General features: G+C 45.9%; 1 protein-coding gene across 5 annotated transcripts in view; it reads left to right on the top strand.

Annotated features, from left to right (window-relative positions):
• The window catches only part of rrbp1b (ribosome binding protein 1b), a 35,903-nt gene extending 16,247 nt beyond the window's left edge, over nt 1-19,656 (top strand). Inside the window, exons 14-30 of one of the 5 annotated variants that reach the window (XM_084440866.1) lie at nt 1,045-1,132; nt 1,391-1,837; nt 3,065-3,105; nt 4,460-4,547; nt 5,187-5,279; nt 5,578-5,670; nt 5,884-5,967; nt 6,314-6,403; nt 7,985-8,077; nt 8,589-8,660; nt 9,155-9,247; nt 11,419-11,502; nt 11,900-11,965; nt 14,328-14,411; nt 17,707-17,820; nt 18,205-18,348; nt 19,141-19,656. In XM_084440866.1, the coding sequence (XP_084296992.1) occupies nt 1,045-1,132; nt 1,391-1,837; nt 3,065-3,105; nt 4,460-4,547; nt 5,187-5,279; nt 5,578-5,670; nt 5,884-5,967; nt 6,314-6,403; nt 7,985-8,077; nt 8,589-8,660; nt 9,155-9,247; nt 11,419-11,502; nt 11,900-11,965; nt 14,328-14,411; nt 17,707-17,820; nt 18,205-18,348; nt 19,141-19,179 (1,813 nt within the window). In that variant the 3' untranslated portion in view covers nt 19,180-19,656. The remainder of the gene's footprint in view (nt 1-1,044; nt 1,133-1,390; nt 1,838-3,064; nt 3,106-4,459; nt 4,548-5,186; nt 5,280-5,577; nt 5,671-5,883; nt 5,968-6,313; nt 6,404-7,984; nt 8,078-8,588; nt 8,661-9,154; nt 9,248-11,418; nt 11,503-11,899; nt 11,966-14,327; nt 14,412-17,706; nt 17,821-18,204; nt 18,349-19,140) is intronic. The other 4 variants (XM_084440867.1, XM_084440868.1, XM_084440869.1 and 1 more) reach the window with 4 other exon arrangements.
• Nucleotides 19,657-24,086: the final 4,430 nt, after the last annotated feature.

Raw genomic sequence — 24,086 nt, forward strand, 5'->3', positions numbered from 1 at the left:
GTCTTTAACAAATGTTACTGCAGGTCAACTAGTCTTTCACAAACGTAACTGCAAGTCAACTAGTCTTTAACAAACGTTACTGCAGGTCAACTAGTCTTTAACAAACGTAACTGCAGGTCAACTAGTCTTTAACAAATGTTACTGAAGGTCAACTAGTCTTTACAAACGTTACTGCAGGTCAACTAGTCTTTAACAAACTTTACTGCAGGTCAACTAGTCTTTCACAAACGTAACTGCAGATCAACTAGTCTTTAACAAACTTTACTGCTGGTCAACTAGTCTTTAACAAACTTTACTGCTGGTCAACTAGTCTTTAACAAATTTTACTGCTGGTCAACTAGTCTTTAACAAATGTTACTGCAGGACAACTAGTCTTTAACAAACGTTACTGCAGGTCAACTAGTCTTTAACAAACGTTACTGCAGGTCAACTAGTCTTTAACAAACTTCACTGCAGGTCAACTAGTCTTTAACAAACTTCACTGCAGGTCAACTAGTCTTTAACAAACGTTACTGCAGGTCAACGAGTCTTTAACAAACTTTACTGTTGGTCAACTAGTCTCATCTGGATGTAGTGCTGTAACTAATGGGCCCAAATGTCTAAAAGGAGTCTAAACTTCAAATTATGTGAGGCGTTGCAATTCCCATCTCCCATTGGCATCTGTACGTGAGGCATTAGAACTCCCCTCTCCCATTGACAGACAACATTCAGATTTGCTAATGTAGATCTCAAGTAAGGATTCTCACTCATTGTATCTTGTTCTAGTTTTTGCTTAATACTTACAGTACGACAATTGGCATTTACCGTGAGAATAAGTACCTCTACATGCTAGCCCCACTAGATACGGAATGAAATTGATGTGAAGTAAATGGAATAATGTAGGGGTGGGATGTCTGCCCACCTCCCTTGTTCTCTGTAAAGCGCATTGTGTTGCCTCTGTGTATGAAATGCGCTATATAAATAAAGCTTTGATTGATTGATTGATTGATTGATGTAATGTACATGGTGAACAACATCAATCTTTGTCTCCACCAAACCTTTCAGTCTGAAAGAAAAAGAGAGCACAGTGACAGCCCTTGAGGACCAACTACAGGCATTGAGAGCAGAGTTTGACACAAAGAGCACCGCAGTTGTGAGTTGTTTTTACCTGCTTCTGTTTTCATACTTCCCTGAGCTCCTTAATGTATAGGACTATTGTTCCCAATCAGACCTGTGTCAAAAACATTTAATCAGTTTTATCATTCATTCAAATCGATGTGCGCTCAGTGCAGTATACCTCCTGGAGCACCAAGAAAACTGATAACAGTACGAAAAGTACAAACTGTGCGCAAACTAATCGAATCCTGAGGTGTGTTTCACTTGGGTTGTTTGTTTGTATCTGTTTTCACAGCCTGAGGGCGAGGTAGACGTGGAACAGCTCCGGACCAGTCTGGCGGAGAGGGAGGGCCAGGTGGCGACCCTGGAGGAGCAGCTCCAAACCAGTCTGGCGGAGAGGGAGGGCCAGGTGGCGACCCTGGAGGAGCAGCTCCAGACCAGTCTGGCGGAGAGGGAGGGCCAGGTGGCGACCCTGGAGGAGCAGCTCCGGACCAGTCTGGCGGAGAGGGAGGGCCAGGTGGCGACCCTGGAGGAGCAGCTCCGGAACAGTCTGGCAGAGAGGGAGGGCCAGGTGGCGACCCTGGAGGAACAGCTCCGGACCAGTCTGGCAGAGAGGGAGGGCCAGGTGGCGACCCTGGAGGAGCAGCTCCAGACCAATCTGGCGGAGAGGGAAGGCCAGGTGGCGACCCTGGAGGAACAGCTGAAGCTGCTCAGGGAGGAGATGGGGAAGAGCGCACAGGCTGTAAGTGCTGCGGTCCACAGTGTGATATTTTGGACTAGAGGTCTTCACGGGTCGGGTAAATCGGAGAGGACCCGAACCCGACCCGAGACCCGTACGGGTCCACATTCCCACGCTTTTATTATGGTTAATTGGGTTCGGGTGGATCCGATTCTATTAACTTGGGTCCCGGGTCGGTTTATCATTATGCGTAATACCCGAGAGAAACGCATGACACGAATTGAGTGAGACCGTGGGCGTGACGCGAGCGGAGACACGTAAATATGGCAGCCACCACCAGCCTTATTTATTTACGGCCATTTCATTTCCATGCTGCCACATCACAGCCTAACAAAACAGCGATTGATCCTATCGAGATTGAGAGGATAAATCGCCATTCCATCCAACTGTTATGCAACAGCATGCAAGCCAACAGCCGTGACAGCCTAAACGATTAATGCTACTGCTACTTGCTTCAGCCTGTCAGATCCGTAAAATACCCGATCCGACTTGGGTCTCGGGTCTCTGTCCTACTCCTGCTCTCGGGTTCAGTCTCTAATATCTCGGGACAAAATTGTGTCCGGTATACATATTAAAAAAAAAAAAAAGATAGGATCCAGTCGGATCTCGGAACGAATGTCTCGGGTCCATCTCGGTTTCGGGTCCACATTTTAGACCCGAGAAGACTATTTTGGACCTCTAGCCCTATTTGCGGTATGTCTAACATGAACCCTTTTGCATGGAGACCGTAGTTTCACTGATCGCTCAAGCAAGTTTCTTTACAATGGAAGTGGACGGGGCCACAGGTTTTTCCGAGATGGGAAGCTCATGGTTTGATCTTACTTGGTCTCAGTATGCTGTCCTGTGAAATGTATTGTTTTTGTTTTTACCCTGGCCCCGCCCACTTCTTTTGTAAAGAAAGCCTGAGGCCAGACGAAAATGTCGATCTAGATCAATACTTGAGCAATCAGAGAAAACTATGGTCTCCATGCGTCAGGTTCATGTTAGACATACCGCAAATAGGGCTAAATATCTAAAATCTTTGCCTTTAACGTTCACTTTCAGTTCACTATCAGTCAGTGGAATCGCTTGTAGTGTAGACCTGAGAAGCTACCCATAATATGGAGGCTTAAGACTTTTTATGTAGTTTTAAGACTTTTTTTTATCTCTTTCTGAAAGACTTGAGCTGCTGTTGCTTCCTCCAGAAAAACTATCAGCGTTTCAAACAGTGTGAATGTTCTCCCAACACAGGAGTCTGGAAGTGAGACTGAAGCTGAGCAGCCATTTGAAAGGTATGTGTCCAAAGTTTTGCTCACTCGGTGCTTGTACGTTCCCATACTGATCCCCATGTGGTCCCGCTCAAATCATTTCTCCTCGGGACATGACCGCTGAGGTGAGGTGAAATGATGACGGTGCTGCCGTTACCTAACGAGGTACAGTGTATGTTGGAGAAAGGTGTCGCTGGCTCTGCACGCTCCCTGTTTGAATCATACATGACGGGCTGCTCCTACCAGGTGACATGGAGAGGGTTGATGTCGGAATCGCGTAGTCTGACTACGGGGGTTCCACAAGGGTCTGTCCTGGGTCCTCTTCTTTTGTCCCTCTACACTACATCTCTGGGCTCTGTCATTCGCTCGCATGGCTTCTCCTATCACTGCTACAGTATGCTGATGACACCCAACTGGTCCTGTCATTTCCCCCTTCTGATATACAAGTGTAGACACGCATACTGTAGCTGGGTGCTTGGCTGACATCTTGGAGTAGATGACGACATTACCTCAAGCTCAGTCTGGACAAGACTGAGTTGCTGTTCCTCCCGGGGAAGGGCTGCCCGCACCGTGACCTGGCCATCACCATTGAAGGCACAGTGGTTATGCCGACTCGGACTGCGAGGAACCTGGGTGTGACCCTGAATGACCAATAATCGTTCACCGCACATATCACATCCGTCACACGCTCCTGCAGATTCATGCTCTACAACATCAGGAGGATTCGCCCTTTCCTCACTGATGAAATGGCGCAGGTACTCATCCAGGCCCTGGTCATCTCCTGCCTGGACTAATGCAACTCTCTCCTCGCTGGGGCCTCGGCGTCAGCCATTAAACCTCTGGAACTTGTCCAGAAAGCTGCTGCTCGCCTGGTGTTAAACCACCCCAAGTTCTCCCACACAACTTCCCTTCTCCGTTCCCTACACTGGCTCCCTGTAGTGGCTCATATCCAGTTTAAAACCCTGATACTAGCCTACAGGGCAATGAAAGGAACAGCTCCTACCTCCAGGCCATGGTCAAACCCTTCACCCCCTCCCGACCGCTACGCTCTGCCACCTCAGGGCGACTGGTTGTCCCATCACTCCGAGGCCCCTGCGGTCGTTCGACACGGTCACGGCTCTTCTCTGTCCTGCCCCGCAGTGGTGGAATGAACTGCCCACTGACGTCAGGACAGCAGAGTCACTGCCCATCTTTCGCTGCAGGCTCAAAACTCATCTCTAAATAATGCTCTTAGTCACTTGTTTAGAAAGGAGATGCACTTGTGAGTTCTGGCAAGTAGTAGTACATTGTTTTTTCCTATTTTAAATGCAATTATTGTAAGTCACTTTCGATAAAAGTGTCAGCTAAATGACTGTAATGTAAAATGTTGTGTTTTCAGCCTAGAGAAAGATTCCCAGATGCTGTCCCTGGAGGAGGAGCTGCAGCAGCTGAAGGACGAGATGGAGCAGGTCAAGAACAAGAGCAACGTGAGTGGGTGTGATGGTGGGAGGCGGGGTTCAAACAATCACTGACGATGGGTTTTGTGAATTTTGAAGCCCAGTTGGTTCTGAGGTCTATGTTGTTGAGATATGCTAACTATTATTGAAACTGGACTACAGCAGTCAAATGGCCGCCATGTTTTTTCATAACGTGAGCTAGCACTAGGGGACATGAGATTATCCAAACTGATTAAATACCACACATATAAACACAAAACTGCTTTAGCTAGCTCAATCTTGTACTAAGATATCTGCTGAAAAAATAATTTCCCCATGGATAGATTTAGCTACACCGAATGTAAATTTGACTTGCATTTTTATAGCTAGGCCAGTAAATATGACGTCTGTCAGAAAAACATTTGACTCATGACAGTTTCAAAAATGTTTGGCATAGCACTAGCATTGGTTAGCATGATTGTCAAATCCATTTCCCTCAAGTTGTGAGCTACCTGCCAGATTTGCTCTCTACCTCCGGAGGTCCTGCTTTCTAGAGTCGTTAGCTAGACTCAGCTAACGCTCTTCTGCATGACCTGAACACCTGCTGTACATCTCTCTGTCGTTAGCTATGTGGCTAACGCTCTTCTGCATGGTCTGAACACCCGCTGTACACCTCTCTCTGGCCTGCAGGAGCTCCGTGAGAAGAACTGGGCAGCGATGGAAGCCCTGTCCGCTGCTGAGAAGATGAATGTGGAGGGACTAGCGGAGGCTAAGGCTGCTCTGGTCAGTGGATGTGATCATTACCGTCGCTGTGACTGATTTGTCAGAAATAGAAAGAAAGTTCTCTAGCACTGAATCAAATTGAGAAATAGAGAACTGGCAATTTACCCGTAGCTGATGTATTGCTAATTTAGAATTTATTCTGCAAATTTTTAATTGGTAAGCGACAAGCAGCTCTATAGCTCTCTGTCGGTTGGTTGATTCTCTCTTTTTGAGCATACTGTACTGCCACCAACTGAACCCATTATCTTCTTTTTGTTTCACAGTGAAACTCATGAGGTGTGTGTGTTTTTGTTTGTAGAGCGTAGCTGAGGACGCCCTGAGCTCCTTCCAGTCTGAGGCCATTAAGGCTCTTCAGACCCTCTTCCCCAGCGTCCCCATAGAAACCAAGCAGGTGGGAACTGACCACTTTTACTTGGCTTTAAGTACCTTGTTTCAATTGAGTTTAGTTCAATTTCGGTTCCATTTACAATTCAACTTTATTAGGACATTTTGCACCCTAACCTATCGTACTACATGTATAGCTCTAATGTTTGCTGTTTGTAATCCAAACCCCAGATGTGTTCATGTTTTGTTCTTTTTAACACGCATTGTTTGTATTCGTCAGAACAACTGGCTGGACATGTTTATCGAGAAAGCACAGGAGACTAAAGATCTATTAAGCCAGGAGGTCCAAAGCACAGACTCTGGGGTAAGCACACAGAACAACTACAGTTTAATTCAGGGTCACAGGGTCTACATAAGAAAATGTTCTAAGGTAAAAGGTTAATCAGCAATAGTGATCACACCTACTGTATGTCTATATTAAATATAGTAAGTATATACAGTATAGTGCTGTGTATAGTAAGTATATTATAATATTTGACCCATTTTAAGTTGTAGTTATGTTTTTAGTGAAGTAGGCTACTACTACTACTACTACTAAACAAACTAACAGTGTTTTACAAGCCAACTTAAATGTTTTCTCCTATTTTAGTAATTTTACAATGATGCATAGGAACCTCTGATATCACGAAACAATAATGATATTATTTCAGGAGCTTTTGTCAAAGCTTCAGGAGGCGGAGGAATCACAGAGAACCCTTCAGGCAGAGTGTGATCAGTACAGAACTGTCCTGGCTGAAACGGTAAGCAAATGCTCTTCCCCACAACGTTCAACAGCTCTTTTCAACCGCGGTGAGTAAGAGGGGACTGTTCTTTGTTGAGAGAGTTGCTATTTTTCAGACAGGATACTATGTACAGTAACCCCTAAATTCCACTGAGTCTGGCTGCGTTCTGTTCTGGCTGCGTTCTGTTCTGGCAAGCGGTTGATTGCGGGCGCTCTAGACGATGTTTGTGGTTCCACCGGACATATTGCAGCACGTTTCAGAAGCATCCCAGAACCGGCTGGAACCGGCTTTGCGCTCAGCTCCGGTACAGACAGGTGCACCACTCGGCTCCGGTAAAGAGAGGTGCACCGGGTCTGTTTTTGGCAGAAGCCACTTCTGCCACGTGCAAGTACTAGCAGAAATGGCTCGTCAGTCCCCCACCCCCCATGCCCCTGGCGACCTGGCAGACTTGCGGTGGTATAATGGCATCACTAAGCTGACATCAGCGTCATTAAGAATATTTTGAGGCCAGCTCCCTCACATGGCACGTAGCCTACATGTAGAAACATTTTGCTCTGGGCTACAACAGAGGATGTATTTCTTGAGAGGGCTGTGTTGTGTAATAAATAGCACACTCATGCTTTTGTTTTATCAAACTATTTCAGTTTCAACATTTTTCTCCGGTTACCACTTTGGCAAAAGTTGATGAGTTTTTTTATATATTATATATTATATTTTAAAATATTTTATTTGTCCAGGCCAGTCAACTGTTCCGAGGATATACACCACGGATGATGAGAGGTTTATCTTAGACGCTGAAAAACACAAGGTGTTCTGACACCACAGATCCTTTTCATACGCCAGAAAGGACAAAGCCTGGAATTCAATTGCAGGAGTTTTGGGAGCGGAAGGGAAAAATGACTGAATCAGGAAGTCAACAAAACTGTCAAGCAGAATGCCACACTGCTCTACGTATGTATGTAACCCAGCTGAGTTGGATGAACTCACTCCACAAGTAGAAATAACGTCCGGCTGCGTAACCGAGGTTAGATCAGCAGTCTGGAGTCAGACGAGCCGAGATCGTGACCCAGTGTCGGTGAAGTAGGGTGCCTCGGGAAACTACGCTGATGAGTTGATATCGGTTTTATGTACATAGTCTAGTTAGGTATGTCTCTCTCTGTCTCGTTAGTTATGTCTCTCTCTGTCTCTAGTTAGGTATATCTCTCTCCGTCTCTAGTTAGGTATATCTCTCTCTGTCTCTAGTTAGGTATGTCTCTCTCTGTCTCTAGTTAGGTATATCTCTCTCTGTCTCTAGTTAGGTATGTCTCTCTCTGTCTCTAGTTAGGTATATCTTTCTCTGTCTCTAGTTAGGTATGTCTCTCTGTCTCTAGTTAGTTATGTCTCTCTGTCTAGTTAGGCATGTCTCTCTCTGTCTCTAGTTAGGTATGTCTCTCTCTGTCTCTAGTTAGATGTCTCTCTCTGTCTCTAGTTAGATGTCTCTCTCTGTCTCTAGTTAGTTATGTCTCTCTCTGTCTCTAGTTAGGTATATCTCTCTCTGTCTCTAGTTAGGTATATCTCTCTCTGTCTCTAGTTAGATGTCTCTCTCTGTGTGTCTCTCAGGAGGGCATGCTGAAGGACCTTCAGAAGAGTGTGGAGGGCGAGGAGCACGTATGGAAGGCCAAGATGGCGGAGGCGGAGGAACAACGGCAAGCAGTGAGTGTGACTTTTAAGCAGTGAAGACGCTTCCATACATGACTCCGTTCGTAGCTTTGAGATTCCGTTCGTAGCTTTGAGATTCCGTTTGTAGCTTTGAGATTCCATTCATAGCTTTGAGATTCCGTTCGTAGTTTTGAGATTCCGTTCATTGCTGTGAGATTCCGTATATACTACACTCTGATCTATTCTGTACATTCTTGCTGCTGTAACGCCTCGACCCCCCTTCCCTCGGGGACTATTCAAGTTCATCTTATCATCTTATCCTATCTTAGCATGAGTCAGGGGTAGACGAACACTGAACATCACCACCACACAATGCTTCCACACTCCCTCAAAAACAATTGGGAATCTCACTCCCAATCTTAGCTTATTCAGCATTGGATAGGCAAGTGAAGAAAGACCAGAAAGTTCAGCAGAGGAGTGTGTGAAAGTGCAATAGGTTGTGCGACAAGAGCTCTGAACAATCTCTACACCAGCTAGAGACACATCGCCGATTTTCCCCTTGCAGGCCCTGGATCAGGTGAAGGTCTTGGAGGAGGCTTCTGCATCTGTGAAGATGGAGGGTGAAAACACAGACCAGGTACAGACCAGAGACAAAGCACCTGTACCTCTCAGCGTCTGGCATGCACTGACAGTCGCAGACTCTTGTTAAACCACCTCGGTTGTTCTTTTGAATCCAGGCGGCACAGTAACCTTCGTAATCTACTCCCTCCGATAATAACCCTGTTGCTTATTAACTTATTATTTTGAGTTAGAATATTGGGGGCGTTTCAAAAAAGAAAAGGGATTATGGATCACCTTGATAAAATTGAAAATCAATTACATATAGATATTCAGAAAAAGACACTTTTAGATTTTGTAGTCAAGTACCTTATTTCATTGATTTTCCTTGGAGATAGTACTGTGCATCTCATGTAGAGCTAATGTTATCAGTGTATTCTCTCTTGAACCACAGAAATGTGTCTTTTCAATATTAGTTCAGAAACCTGCTTTTTGGAAGTCCACCCTGGTTTGGATAGTGATATTTCAATGGTGTTGACATGTTTTCTGCACCTTTTATGTTTCTGTGTGCAGTTGAAGGAGCAGGTGATGCTTCTAGAAGCCCAGCTGGAGAAACAGCTGGAGTCCATCAGCTTCAGCCAGACGTACGCAGAGGAGGTGGCCCAGGTCAGGAACACCAAACTAAAGTAGTTATGTGCACCCTAATACTGTAGTGGGTGCAGGAAGACATTATACAGATGATCAAAATTGTCCCAGTCTACAACTGTTCACCAAATTACTATTGACCCTTGGTCTCTTAAGGTGTCTGCACGTTTCCCCAACTGACTCCTATTGTTGCACGGTATACCGATACTAGATACCCTGCCGTCAAAAACGGTACAATACCCCATTTTATTAGTACCTGTACTTTAAGAATGAGCCGTATTTCCGAGTTGCGTCGGGGCAGTGTGTCGGGGCAGTGTGCGTCTCTCTCCCTCTTTGCTACTCTGTCCCTCTGGGGTGTGCGTGCGTGTGTGTGTGTGTGTGTGTGTGTGTAGCGATCTGCTTCTCTCTGTCCCACTGCTACTCCCTTTTCTCTCTGCTACTCTCTAAGCTGAGTGCGCATGCCAAGCGTCTGTCCAGCTCACCAAACTACTTTCAGACCATTCGCTTATTTCTGCATACGTTTGGAGCAAACACAAGTCTAATGGAAGAAATTTGGACAATTGTTTGCAAAGAATGTTCGAAGGAAAGTGAAAGGGCTGAGGGCTGCTCAGTTGGTTACTCTAGACAGTGGCAGAGGATTTCCAAAAGCACCTAGTTGGCAATATTTCAGATTTAAACCCAGTGCTAATAGCTCAGAACATTAATGAGGCAATCTGTAAACTCTGGAGCTCATCATGCCATAATGTGAACACCGTTGCTTTGTGCTGCGAGGCTATGACCCACTCGGACAGAGTGAAGGAGAAGGTTCTGTAGCCTGGCTCCCACCCCTGAATCTGAATGGCAATTCAATCTGTGTGTTAGACTAGTGGAGCAGAGCAGACACTTTCAGTTAATTATAGCATCCCAAGCATATTATTTTATAAAGTACAGTAGGACCCCACTTATACGAACCCAACGGGACCGAAGGTCGTTCGTATCTCTGAAACGTCCGGATGACTGAAACATATGTTAAAATGCACCAAATTCAATAAGTCGTATATTTGTTTCATAATAGACTAATAAATACTGTTAATTACTTGTGAAAATGCATCAAAATTGCAAACAAATAGCCAACTAAACTCATACAGCCTAGCCTATAATAGGCCTACAGTAGCCTAGAATAAAATAAACAAATTTCCACTTGAGTGCATGCTTTGATCAAATACAGTACTTTATTCTCAAACGAGAACTACGCTGCATCGATAGGCTACTGTATTCGCAGAACAAAATGGTATAGCCTAAAAACAACCCAACATTAGAACAATTAGAGCAAATGATAATAAATAAATAAATGAAATGACAGTCTAAACAACCGATGTAGGCTAATGTGGCCTAGGCTGTAGGCTATTATTTAACAAATACAGTAGGCCTATAGGCTAATCTACATGCTCACAACACGTCTGTGTTCCTGAAGTCCATTAACTGGGAACGAAAAATGACTCGATACTCCTCTGCTTCAGGTTGCTGACACGCTTTCTGGCTACCAAGGAATGCAGCTCTCGCGCAGCAGACTCGTTTGCGTTTTGCACTCGACATTAAAGTAACAAAGAAATTAAACGTGACAGTAGGCTACAGCCTACAGGCAACATATAGGTCAACATACAGTTCTGTTTTTATTCACAGTAGGATACAGTACGTGTTTATTATGACAGATTTAAATGCAAGTAGGCCTACAGTACTGTAATGAAAATCCCACCAGTAACCAGATAGCAGGCTCGAAAAAAAAAGTTTGGATGAGTGGGGTCCTACTGTAGAGTTGTTGTTGTTGTTGTTGTTGTTTTTTTATTGAATAAAATAATACCTGACAACACTACCGACTCCCAACATCCAACATTCTAAAGTCAGCAGTTGTTATTAGAATGTTGGAAGTTTAAAATTCTGCTGCAAAATCCATCCAACCGACGCCAAAAGTCACCAATAACCATGGCACACTGATCCGTCATCGTTGGAGTTGGTTGGGGCAGTGTGCAGACACCTGAAGGGCAGGGTACAGTCTGTGTTTGCCTTATGGCTTGTGCCACTGCCTCGCATAGAGTTCTTGTGTATGGACCGGTGGTGTGGTCATCATAGTTCTTGTGTATGGACCAGTGGTGTGGTCATCATAGTTCTTGTGTATTGACCGCTGCTGTGCTCATCTCTGTTTGCCTCCACAGCTGAAGGCTTTGCTATCAGAGACACAGAGCCAGCTGTCCGGGGCCCAGTCTGAAGCACAGGAACAGGCCACGGAACTCTCTCTGGTACGTTCAACCTCCCCCTGACGCCGCCAGAGGCGTGCTTATAAGATGAGACGGGGCGACCACAGTGCTCTGAACCGCACCAGACAGACGGCTCACGTCGCTGGCGGAAGATGCCGGAGCGGTAATAATGACGTCAGCTATGGCGTCGCCGTGGTCCATGTCTGCTTTCGCTGGGCGCTCACAGTGAAAGTGTCCTGTCAACCTCTGATCTGGGATCTGATAACTCAAACCCCAATCCTAACCTTAACCACTGAGGGGGTTTGAGCATATTCCACCAACTGGTCAGCGGTTAAGGGGGCCCGGCGTTCGCTTCACAGCTGTCTCCAAGGTGTGTGTGTGTGTGTGTGGGGGGGGGGGTTCAGGGGAAGTGTGTTTGAGTGCCAGCTTCCTGTTCCAGGTCAGAGAGCAGCTGAGTGAGGCGATGGAGCGTACGCAGAGGGAGGAGACGGAGACCCCCCCTCAGGTCAGGTCAGGGTGCCAGGCCCACGGGGGTGCGCCCTGCACAGCCTCTCTGAGAACTATCAGACTAGGGACACATCCCAACAGAGAACTATCAGACTAGGGACACATCCCAACAGAGAACTATCAGACTAGGGACACATCCCAACAGAGAACTATCAGACTAGGGTGCTCTCTACGGCTAGGGGCACTAGCCGTAGGGGCTCTCCTCTCCTGTCACCTTCCCTCCTCTCACCTCTCCTCTCCTGTCACCTCCTCTCCTCTCACCTCTCCTGTCATCTCCTTTTCTCTCCTGTCACCTCCTCTTCTCCTCTCTTGTCACCTCCTCTCCTGTCACCTTCTCTCCTCTCCTGTCACCTTCCCTCCCTCCTCTCCTCTCCTGTCACCTCCTCTCTCTGTCACCTCCTCTTCTCCTCTCCTGTCACCTCTTCTCCTCTCCTGTCACCTCCTCTTCTCCTCTCCTGTCACCTTCCCTCCTCTCCTCTCCTGTCACCTCCTCTCCTGTCACCTTCCCTCCTCTCCTCTGCTGTCATCTTCCATTCCCCTCATTCTGTCTGGAGACATTGAAAGTAGACAAAATTAAAGTAGACTTAATTAAAGTATATTAAAATAATGGATGCTTACCCCAGCTGTGATTGGATCTGGGAACCCATAGGATTTATATTAAGACAGGAATATGAAGGATAGTGTGATCATCATTTACGGTTTTAGTGTTTCTGGGCAAGTTTACTGTCACATTACTGGCTAGATAGAATATTGTTCCATACTGAATACACATCACACATTGATGATTTTAACCCTGATGGAATATTTGGGGAAGAGGTCCTACTTCGTATATCTTTGTATATGTAGTGTTTGAAGAAGTCTGATAGTTCTCAAAGACAGCAGCTTTTTCTCAACATTGTGCTGCCAATCGCTGTGTGTTTGCTGTATAATACCACAAACAAGCCAGCTAAACACACATGCTCTAATCACTTTATAATCTTTGTTCGCTAGCTTCGTTCGTGTCCAACTTTTGTGTACACAATTATGTGTACTTGAGGGTGTGTTTATTTATTAATGTGTTTTTGTGTGTGCTCATGACACTGGAGCGATGCCGTTGTCAAATAGCGACTGCTAACGAACACAGCTAACAAACGCTGCTAACGAACGCTGCTAACGAACGCTGCTAATGAACGCTTCTAATGAACGCTGCAAACGAACGCTGCTCACGATGATTTGTTTTCGAAAGAGCTGGGGCACATTAGTAAAGGGAGCCAGGTTGTCTGCTGGGTTATTCTCAGTTGCTCTTGTAAAAACATGTACAAAATATTCGTATTGCGATACATTTCACAGGAGAGCATACTGAGACTGGTAAGATTACACCCGGTGCTTCCCGTGTCGGAGAAGCACATTTATCATAGTTTTCCCAACGCATTTACGGGTGCCCCCTTGGCTTCCATTGTAGCCCAGTGAGAGCCTACAGAAAAACTGCAGCTAACTCAGTAGGCCTACTGGAACTATGAGTGAAATTATGGTCTCCATGTTTCAGGTTCATGGTACAGGACAGACCACAAATAGGACTAATGTTCAAAATGGCACACTACCCCTTAAGCAGTGAAGGTTATGCTGTGGAAAGCTTAGCAGTGAAAGTTGTGCTGTAGAAAGCTTAGGTTTGAATTACCTAACATCATATTACTTCAGGAGAGGAGAAGGAAAAGGATGCATTTGTATTTGAATGGTGGTCTGAGGATGCATTTGTTAAGCATTTGAATGGTGGTCTAAGGATGCATTTGTTAAGTATTTGAATGGTGGTCTAAGGATGCATTTGTTAAGTATTTGAATGGTGGTATGGGTGGCACCCGGGAGTGGGTTTGGTTCCATGCACAATGGCTCAGTCCAGACACAATTCCCGGCCCCTAATCCCAGGCCTTTAGTCCCTAGCTCCAGGCCCATAGCCCCTGATGCTTAGTCCCTGGTCCCTAGCCCCTGGTCCTTAGTCCCTAGCTCCTGGTCCCTAGCCCCTGGTCCCTAGTCCCAGATCCCTGGTCCCTAGCCCCTTGTCCCTTGCCCCTAGCCCCAGGCCCCTGGCCCCTAGCTAGGCACCTCAAGAAGATCTTAAAATGATGTTGCATGCCCTTGATGTCTGTTTGACTTGGTGGATTACCTGCCCTATCCTTTACTCTGTCCAGTATCAGTGGTACTGAAATGTAGACTGAGTCTCAGAGATACTGAAGTGTGTGTGTGTGTGTGTGTGTGTGTGTGTGTGTGTGTGTGTGTGTGTGTGTGTGTGTGTGTGTGTGTGTGTGTGTGTGTGTGTGTGTGTGTGTGTGTGTGTGTGTGTGTGTGTGTGTGTGTGTGTGTGTGTGTGTGTGTGTGTACCACAGATCCAATCCCAACTGGAGCAGACTACAAACCAGCTACAAACCGAGGAGGAGATGAGACAGCAGCTGGCCAGTGACTTTGACCAGGTGACATACACATATATACCATAGAACAGTCATATAATACCAGGTGACATATAGGCCAGTCATATACCAGGTGACATACAACATACACCATAGACCAATCATATAATGCCAGGTGCCATACCTGTACATCATAGACAAGTCATATAATACCAGGTTATATATACCATAGACCAATCATACTGTATAATACCAGGTTACACTAGTTATAACTGATCATATAATACCAGGTTACACTAGTTATAACCAGTCATATAATACCAGGTTACACTAGTTCAGGGCTGGCCAACCAGTCAGAGACTAAGAGCCACAAAAATGACTGTGGTACCACCCAGAGCCACACCATATATACCAGCGTTTCTCAACATTTTTTTCAGTCACCGCACCCTTCATAAGTACTTAAAATCCCAAGGCACCCCAGTCTAAAATAAGAAGAAAAACGTTATTGTCCATTAAATATACATTTAAAGTTAATTTATTTAAAATTAATACATACAACAAGATATTTTCTGACATAATATATTTTGGACTGGGTTGGGTTAGGCTGGGCTGGACTGGACTGGGCTGGGCTGGGCTGGGTTAGGCTGGGCTGGGCTGGGCTGGGCTGGGCTGGGCTGGGCTGGGCTGGGCTGGGCTGGGTTAGGCTGGACTGGGCTGGGTTAGGCTGGGCTGGGCTGGGCTGGGCTGGGTAAGATTGGACTGGGCTGGGTTAGACTGGACTGGGCTGGGTTGGGCTGGGCTGGACTGGGCTGGAGATTTGATGCTTTGAAATGTCACAATGATGTCTGGCATATCAGACAGAATGGCTTACCATTACGTTTTATGAAGAAAAAATTACTCTCCCACTCGGGTAAAAAATGTCCTGTGTTCGTCTTCATATTTTCTTTTCGCTGCGCATTTCTTTCCAGCCATTCTTTGGTTGTGTACAGTAGCCTAGGCTACGTTAGCTTTTGTCATAAAAGAGAATGACCCACGCAAAGCAAATTATTTTGTTTACAATTATTTTGTTACCAAGGTGATTTGCTACCTATATGATTGGTTTGAAGTGGTTCTCACGCGACTTCCTCGCGACCTAGCTCAACGAATCATATATATAGATTTTATGACAAATCTGCAATAAACTAAAGTGGGCGGGAAGAAATGCACAGCGAGAGAGAGAGAGAGAGAGAGAGAAACGTTCTTATGGAATGAATGAATTTATATTTTTAATGAAAGGATGGAAGAGCCGCAAGCCAACTTTTTTTAAATGAATGGATGGAGGAGCCGCACATTGACGGGCAAAGAGCCGCATGCGGCTCGCGAGCCGCGGGTTGGCCACCCCTGCACTAGTTATAACCAGTCATATAATACCAGGCAAGGGCGTAGGTTTGGTTTCAACATTGGTAGGGACCATATAGCAGTGTAGCCTGCATACACAATTTTTGCTGGGGATGAGAGGTTAAACCTCTTAAATATGCATCTATTTTGAAATTGAATAATACTAATACAATGTTCTTAGTGTATCACATCCTGCCTGCTGCTGCGTCCCTCCACTCTCTTTTTCTCTCGGTTGCTGCTGCGTCCCTCCACTCTCTCTCTCTCTCGACTGCTGCTGTGTTTCATATATAAAAATAATTTGATAAAAATTAGATTTTCATTGGATTTTTAGACTGACATTCAACTCATAAATTGATATATCTGTCCATTAGGGGAGTCGCAATATACCAGACATTTAGTAGGCAATACTAATTGAGAAATTCCACAATCCTGGATACCCAATTCGATACCATAGTTGGAAAAAATAAATCCCATGTACTTCAACATACACTACTTTATTTAAAACACCCTCCAGCCAATATAGTGAGAGGAAAATTATGAGATTCCAGTTAGAAAGTATACGTTAGCTAATAACTGTAAAAAAATAAAACAGGCTACACAGGGACGGGTTTGTATAAAGAAAAACAGACCTGAGTCCTCATAAAAGTAACGTTAACGGATCTTACGGGCTGGCTAACCTCTAGATAACGTTACCTTATGAGTATTCAGTTTCTCCTATAATTGTAACAAGAACCCCTGTCAGGCTAAAACAATGTATTTATTTTTAAATCAAAACTTAGGATTTTAATATCACTGACGTTTTGTAGCATAAGTTAATGGGAATTTAATATGGTGAAAATTAGCACCACGTCTAGCACAGACTGGGTTTGACAAAGCTATAGCTAGCTAATAGCCCATCGGCTAGTATGCTGACACTAACGGTCGTTAGTTGTGAGGACGCTGTGATGTTCCATTCAATTAAATCTCTGGTGGGCAGCTAATGTATAATAATGTAATGGCTGCTGCTATCCTAATGTTACAGGATGATAGAAGCCATCTTAACAGTTTGCTAGCTAGCCAGCTTATATCACCAGTTGATAATTTGCCACAATGGACAGACAAGTGATGTTAGCTAGGGTAACGTTAGCTAGCACCAACCTAGCTGGTTTTCATGTGGCTAATGCCTAATGTTAGCTACTTAGTTTACCAGTAACTAGCTAACCTAGCTAACGCTAACGTTACTTACAGTTGCGGAGAAAGAGCTCCTGATATCCCTCATCCTCTTCAGAGGGGGAGGCGACATTGTGGTGGATGTACCTAAACGGCTGTCAGAATCACAACTGTATGGCTTGCTGTCACCGTCTGTCTGTAAGGCTGTTGGTCTTCATATCCAGTGAAAATGCAACAATCTATCTCAGTCAAATGAGCCAATCAAACGTGAGTTTAAAAAATATTTAAAAAATACTGGGATGGCACATTCACAGTGGAGGAAAGGGGTAGGCTAACGGTCTAATGTAACCACAAACATAATGCAAACTAACTCACTCAATGGTATGGGCAATTCTGTCCTTGCAAAGTATGGGAAGGCCATCTAAATGATCTAATATAACTGCACTCCAAAGATAATGCGAACAAGGTTGCTTAAAAGTTGGTAGGGACAATTTGGGCCTCCCAAAATGTTGGTAGGGACATGTCCCGACCGTCCATACGCAAGCCTACGCCCTTGATACCAGGTTACACTAGTTATAATCGGTCATATATAAATCCACCATCGTGCCAGTCCCTGAGTTGTACTGAAGTGCTGCTTGCATGTAAAACTCTTTTAAGGAATGCATTAGCTCTCTTCACCTAGTGTGTTGCATTTGCTTCAAGCCCCTTTGTTCACTGGTGTGCTGACCCTGTTGGTACAAACCACTGACCTGCAGCTCTGAAGATATTTTACTGTCAAGTCGATCCTCGTATTAAATGTCTTGCCTTTGTTTGAATTGCATCTGTATCCCAGCATTGTTTCTGCCTGCTGCGTCCTTCCCGACAGGCTCAGAAGTGTGTGGCAGACCTACAGACCCAGATGGAGCAGATGAAAGCAGCAGAGGAGTGCTCCTCTGCAGAACTCAAGGTGATTGCCTCACACAGCGTTTTGTTTGTCATTGTTTGTCCAGATACCAAATCCCCTACTAGTGATTGTTTTGCGGTCACAAATCCCAGAAAGTTGGTTATGTTTTCAAGAAATGACTAATATAGTATTTCCAAGTAATTTACCAGGTTGTTGGTCATAAAAGGTCCCCAATGAATGTTGTTGTCGATACCAAATAATGCATAATCTGAATTATCGCCAAACTACTCAGGAGCAGCTGGGAAATGGAGAAAGAATAAATTGTTACTGAACACAAAACCACAAAACGTCCACCAGCTTTCACCGGGACCAAACACCAGATGTGCGTCTTGTTTAGTAGCTTGTTTAGCAGGTGTTTAGCCAGCTCTTTGGGTCTTCCTTGTGCAGGAGAGGCTGGAGAAGGAGAAGAAGCTGACCAAGGACCTGGGCCAGGCCGCCACCAAGCTGCAGCAGCTGCTGAAAGCCACCCAGGAACAGCTGGCCAAGGAGAAGGACACTGTTAAAACCCTGCAGGACCAGCTTCTGGTAAAGGTAGCTCCATTTTTAAAACCCTGCATGGAGGTAGCTCCATTTTCAATGTACTTTTTGTGAGGAAAAACACATCAGACAATATAACAAGACAATACCCCGTCCCCCAAAAAATGGAGGAAAAAAAAGATGACAGACTAACATTATATTAAAGTTCAATCCACACTAACATTTCCACAGACATGACTCAGCGATGCCATGTCACGCTTCAGAAAAGCTGCAAAAAAATATTATATAAAAGTTTATCACTAGTCTGCAGGTTATGTCCCTATGAAAACTTGCCCCAATATTCTCAGTGACTTTACAATGATGATTCTACCATTCATATTGTTTATACTAAATATGCATGCTTTGATTGTTTGCATATGCAAACCTGCCTCTGGGGTCAGGCATAGTGAATTGTCACTGCCCACACATTTCAAGTAAGTTCAAAAGATGTACTGTTCTTTTTGAGTTAAGCATAAATCTGTCCTTTGGTTTCCTACTGTATGTAGACAGTAATGCACACATAGGACATATCTATATTTGTGTTGTTACAGTGTTTAATACATGCTTCATGTAGATTTTTATAAGTGCATTAACAATGAAATTGATTAAATTAAATGCATATTTTGAAACTTCTTGAACTTAAAGCCAAAAGCCAAGATTGGGTGACAACATTCTTTTGTTTTGATTAGTCAAGTCCATAGCTATACAAACTTTACTACCAGTTAATGAGTGAGTGATTCCATGTAAATCAGGTGTGTGGTACAGTAGCCAGTGGCTCATCCGTTGTTGTCGTTGTGTCTTTTCCAGAATGAGTCTGAGGAGCCAAAGGAAGGGACCTCTGTCTGAGGGGACAGAGAGGATGCTACACAACCCGCCAACGTGCCTTCAAACATTCTGACTCACTCATTATTTCCAATTCCTCTATTCTGTACTCTAGTTTATGTAGTAGACGAGGGTCATTTTTGTTAAGGTTCGGGGGAGTTGAGCTGTTTTATCTATATAATTTTTTTTATCATTATGTTGGAACCAACAATCAATTGATGAGTTTCTGGCTATGTCAGAAAGCTCCTGAATGTTTGTCTTTACATTCCTAGGAACACTCAATAATTGTCCAGTGTTATTGAAAAGGGAAACACCTGTGCGTTCAACGTGCAGCAACTGGTGCAATCACTTTATAGTCCTCTAGCCTGGCCTTGGTATGAGATTGAAAAGGAAGGTTATTTCATGGTACGCAGACGCAAAACAATATAGTGCCTTTTCCTTTTTTGTAGTGGACTGCTACCGAATGTGAGAATTTGTAACAAAATAAAATATGTAGACATATGTTGGTGGTGTTTATTTAGTTATTTTAATTACAATGGTGTTCTATTATCCAAGAGAAACCCAAAGTGTTTAAAGTAACAGTCCAGGGAGCTGTACTGCTAGTTTCATGTCTAGTGAAACAAACATAAACACAGGCCTACTCTAAAAATGTCACATCCAACTATTGTGCATTCAGTCAATACAACTGAGCTGGTATCTAACAGGCATTACACACCTTGACTGGAGTGTAGAATAGGCTGTCTGAGGTGCATGTTCTGAATGGTACCTTTACTGGGATGAGAGCTAAATAAACTGAATAATTAGGACAAACACTGAGGGGATTACTGCACCTACATCACCCCTCTCAGAATGTTCTAGGTCATCTAGTTTCAACTGAACCCTGACTGGCTTGCTAAGCTGCTTGGGGTCTCCTTCCCCGGATCTCCAGTGGGAGTAGGTGGAGGGTCCTTCGTTGACAGTAGGGACACGTTTGGTTCTACAATGGGAGTCGAGTGTCCCTCATCATTGATAACAGTAGAGATACAGTTGGATCTACCTCATCATTGATAACAGTTGTGACACTTGGATCTGCAGTGGGAGAAGTGTCTATCATCATTGATAACAGTTAAGACACAGACCTTGGATCTACAGTGGGACTAGGTGGAGTCCCTCATCATTGATAACAGTTGAGACACCCTTTCGCTATTTATTAATAATTCCATTCTGTTTGTTTTGACAGTGACTATTCTTACGGCGGCCAGAAGCAGGCCTACCGATTTCGAGCATTTTAGCCATAAAATAGGTCTACCTCATATTTGGGTTATAATTAGGGTTTCGGTTGGTTAAATTTTGAAAGAAATTTCTAAACCAGAAAATTGGTTCTCCACTGTTATTGACCCCTCTATGACTAGGCATCCCTGTTTTTCAATTATGGACTCCTCCACTGTCTCACTGGGAGAGATCTCCGAAATACTGGCTAAGACCAAGACACCTACCAGCCCCCTTGATGCCCCTCCATCATCATTGCTTTTAAATGTTTTTGATACAATTGGCCCCTCTATTGTGTCCATGATAAATGTATCACTGTCATCTGGATATGTTCCCCAACTTTTTAAGCATGCTGTAATTCAGCCTTTGGTTAAAAAGCCTAACCTTGACACCTCTCTTCCTATGAGCTACCGTTCCATATCTAAGCTGCCTTGTTTGTCCAAGCTCCTTGAAAGGGTTGTTGCCAAGCAGCAGCTTACAGAAATATAAGTGGCACACAACCTGTATGATAAATTTCAGTCAGGATTTAGAAAAAAGCACTCCATGGAAACAGCCCTCCTTAAAGTCACTAACGACATTGGGATGGCTGCAGATGATGGGAAATGCTCATTATTGGTGCTACTGGACCTTTCTTCAGCCTTTGATACTTTTGACCACAGTATTTTTCTGAGTAGGTTAAATGATTTAGGTTTTACTGGATCTGCACTGGGCTGGCTCAGATCATATCTTGCTGATCTCAGTCTCTATGGGCCAGTTTATGTCAGACTCTGCCCCTCTGTCATGTGGTGTCCCCCAGGGCTCTGTCCTTGGACCAATGCTGTTTTCCTTTTACATGGTACCTCTTGGTCAGATTATCAGCTGCTTCAAGGGCACCTCCTATCATCTTTATGCTGATGATATCCAACTGTATTGTTCTTTTAAACCAGATGAGTGTAGTGTATTGTCTGTTTTAAATTATTGCCTAGGTTCCATTGGATTGGATGACGGTCAACTTTCTGAAATTGAATGATGAGAAAACGGTACTTGTACTTGCGTCTGATAACCTAGTCCCCACTATCAAGCACAGCATTGAGTCATTAAGCACGTGTGCTTAACATAAACTATGCAACCTAGGGGTAATTTTTGACCAATCCTTGTCTTTTAATCATCATGTGAGTCAGCTTACATGTTCCCGTTTCTCCCAACTGAAGAACATAGCCAAATTAAGATCAGTTGTATCCAAGCCAGAATTGGAGATGATCATCCATGCCGTCATTTCTTCCCGTCTGGACTACTGTAATGTGCTTTTTACCTGTCTGAACAAGTCTGCTCTGGACCGTCTACAAATTGTCCAAAATGCAGCTGCTCAACTTTTAACCAGGAGCAACAAGAGAGCTCATATTACGCCTTTTTAGTCTCACTGAACTGGCTCCCCCTGAAGTTCAGAGTACATTTTAAAGTGCTACTCCTCACTTTTAAAGCCCTTCATGGACAATCACCTGGCTATATCGCTGACCTCCTGTTTCACCACTCAACAAATCGGGCCCTCCGATCTTCCGATAAACTGCTACTGTCTGTCCCCAGGACCCGCTTGGTGACTCGTGGTGATCGGGTCTTTCAGGCAGTTGCCCCTAAGTTCTATTTCGTGGAGCTCCGCCCCACAGGGCTAGCTCCTATTGGCTAGCGAAACCCAGCTAGCCACATTGACTGAAGAAAAAAACATACATGCACCTGTGTCCAACCAAGTCCGGTGCACCACTGTATAAGCGGGCTTCGCCCGCACATCTGCTCCTTCGAAATTTTCAGCTCACATTGTACTGAAAGAAGAAAGATCAAGAAATGATGTCTACCCAGCAGACCCAAGTGGAGCTGGCGGCGTCCCTCGATGACCCCCTGCCGGCGCCGATTGATCCGCCGGATCGTTTTTGTGTCAGCAGCTCCTGCTACAGCGACGTGGGACACCACCTCTGCTTCCGCTGTCTGGGACCGCAGCACGCCAGAGCAGGTCTGGCTCCGTCACCCGCCTGCGAGATCTGCGCCCTTCTGGACCCCATGGAGAGGACGCTCCGGGCGCATTTCTTCGCTCCGCCGCCGCGGGAGACTGAAGGTCTGGCCCAGCTGTTCTGCGCGGTCGATGGCGAGGACATCGGCGCGCCCCTGCAACAACCGGCGGCCCCAATTACCTCCCTCCCGCCTACGGATGATAAGGAAGAGCTCTCCGAGGCAGACAAGGGTCTCTCTGCCTCAGAAGCCACTACGGCTAGTGGCGCCTCCTTCCCGGGGCAGGGTTCCTTCGATCGCGACCTGCCCCGGCTGCTTGAGAGAGCCGCGCATCACAGGGAGAGAGCCTCCCCGTCCCGGAGGCTGCTGCGACTATGGGGCTCCGTCTGCTACGGGCGTCCCTCCCAGCCTGCTCCTCGTCTCCTGCCGGCTATGCCTGACCTGGAGGCGTTCGTCGAGGCTGAATGGGAGCGGCCGTTGGCCATCAGATGTCCGCTTCGCCAGTTCAGCAGAGCTACGAGGGTAACCGGCTGGACTGACGTAGCAGCTATCGGCTCTCCTCCCCTGGAACCCGACATTGCAGCGGTCCTGGTGCCTGGTTCCTCCGCCTGGGGCTCGGCCAGGAAGCCTCTCATGCCGGATGTCAAGGACAAGACAACCCTGTCCTTGGCTGACAAAAGTTTTTCGCTGGCCGCGTAGGCCGTGGCTGCCTCCTCTTCCATTGCTATGCTGGCCATTTACATCAGCCAGCTAGCTACGGAGCAAACCTCCTCCTCTATGGATGAAGACAGGAGAGCGGAGATGGCCGAAGCCGCCGGAGCCATTGCTCAGCTTGTGAGAGTCTCTGCCTCCTGTCTGGGTGGAGTGATGGCCAAGTCGGTGGTGCAGCAGCGCCACCTATGGCTCTCCCTGACTTGTCTGCGCGAGGAAAACAAAGGTGTCCTCCTCAACTCACCGGTCAGTAGGGAGGGGTTGTTTGGGGCGGCTGTGTCTAACATCCTGGAGCAGTGTCGCAGCCAGGAGCAGGACCGGCTCCTCCTCGCTGCTCCGGGAGAGCGCAGTGTGCCGGCACGTCCGCGTGCTCCGGCTGATGCCGCCGCAACCGGGAGCAAGCGGCGAACACACAAGTCCAAACAACGTGCCACGGGGTCCTGCCCCGCTACGGCCCATGGACCGAACCGCGGAGTCTTTTCCTGCTAAGAAAGCAGACGTGACGTGCACAGCTCTCGCCAGTTCAGCCAGTTCTCTAAGCGGCTGGGGTGGTAGGCTACATGTCTGTCCCAGGCCGTAGGTGGTTTGTGGGCCATCGGAGAACAGCGCCACATCAACCTCCTGGAGTTGGAGACGGTGCTACTGGCGTTGCGCCACTTTGTACACCTGGTACAGGGGCGCGATGTGCTGGTGCAGTCAGACAACCAGACCACAGTAGCTTACATCAACCGACAAGGGGGAGTCCGCTCGCCAGCGCTTCACCATCTGGCGGTGACGCTGTGGCGATGGGCTCATGTCAATCTCCGGTCACTGACAGCGCGGCACATTGCCGGCCGTCTGAACGTCGGGGCGGGCCTCACCCGGACGAGGGGAGCCTACATCCTCAGATAGTGGCTCAGCTCTGGACCCGGTTCGGCAGAGCAGGGGTGGATCTCTTTGATTCGAGAGAGTGTCCCCTCTGGTTCTCTCTGAAACAGCAGGACCAGCCTCCG

The sequence above is a fragment of the Borostomias antarcticus genome (assembly GCF_949987555.1).
Source record: "Borostomias antarcticus genome assembly, chromosome: 7".
NCBI lineage: Eukaryota > Metazoa > Chordata > Actinopteri > Stomiiformes > Stomiidae > Borostomias > Borostomias antarcticus.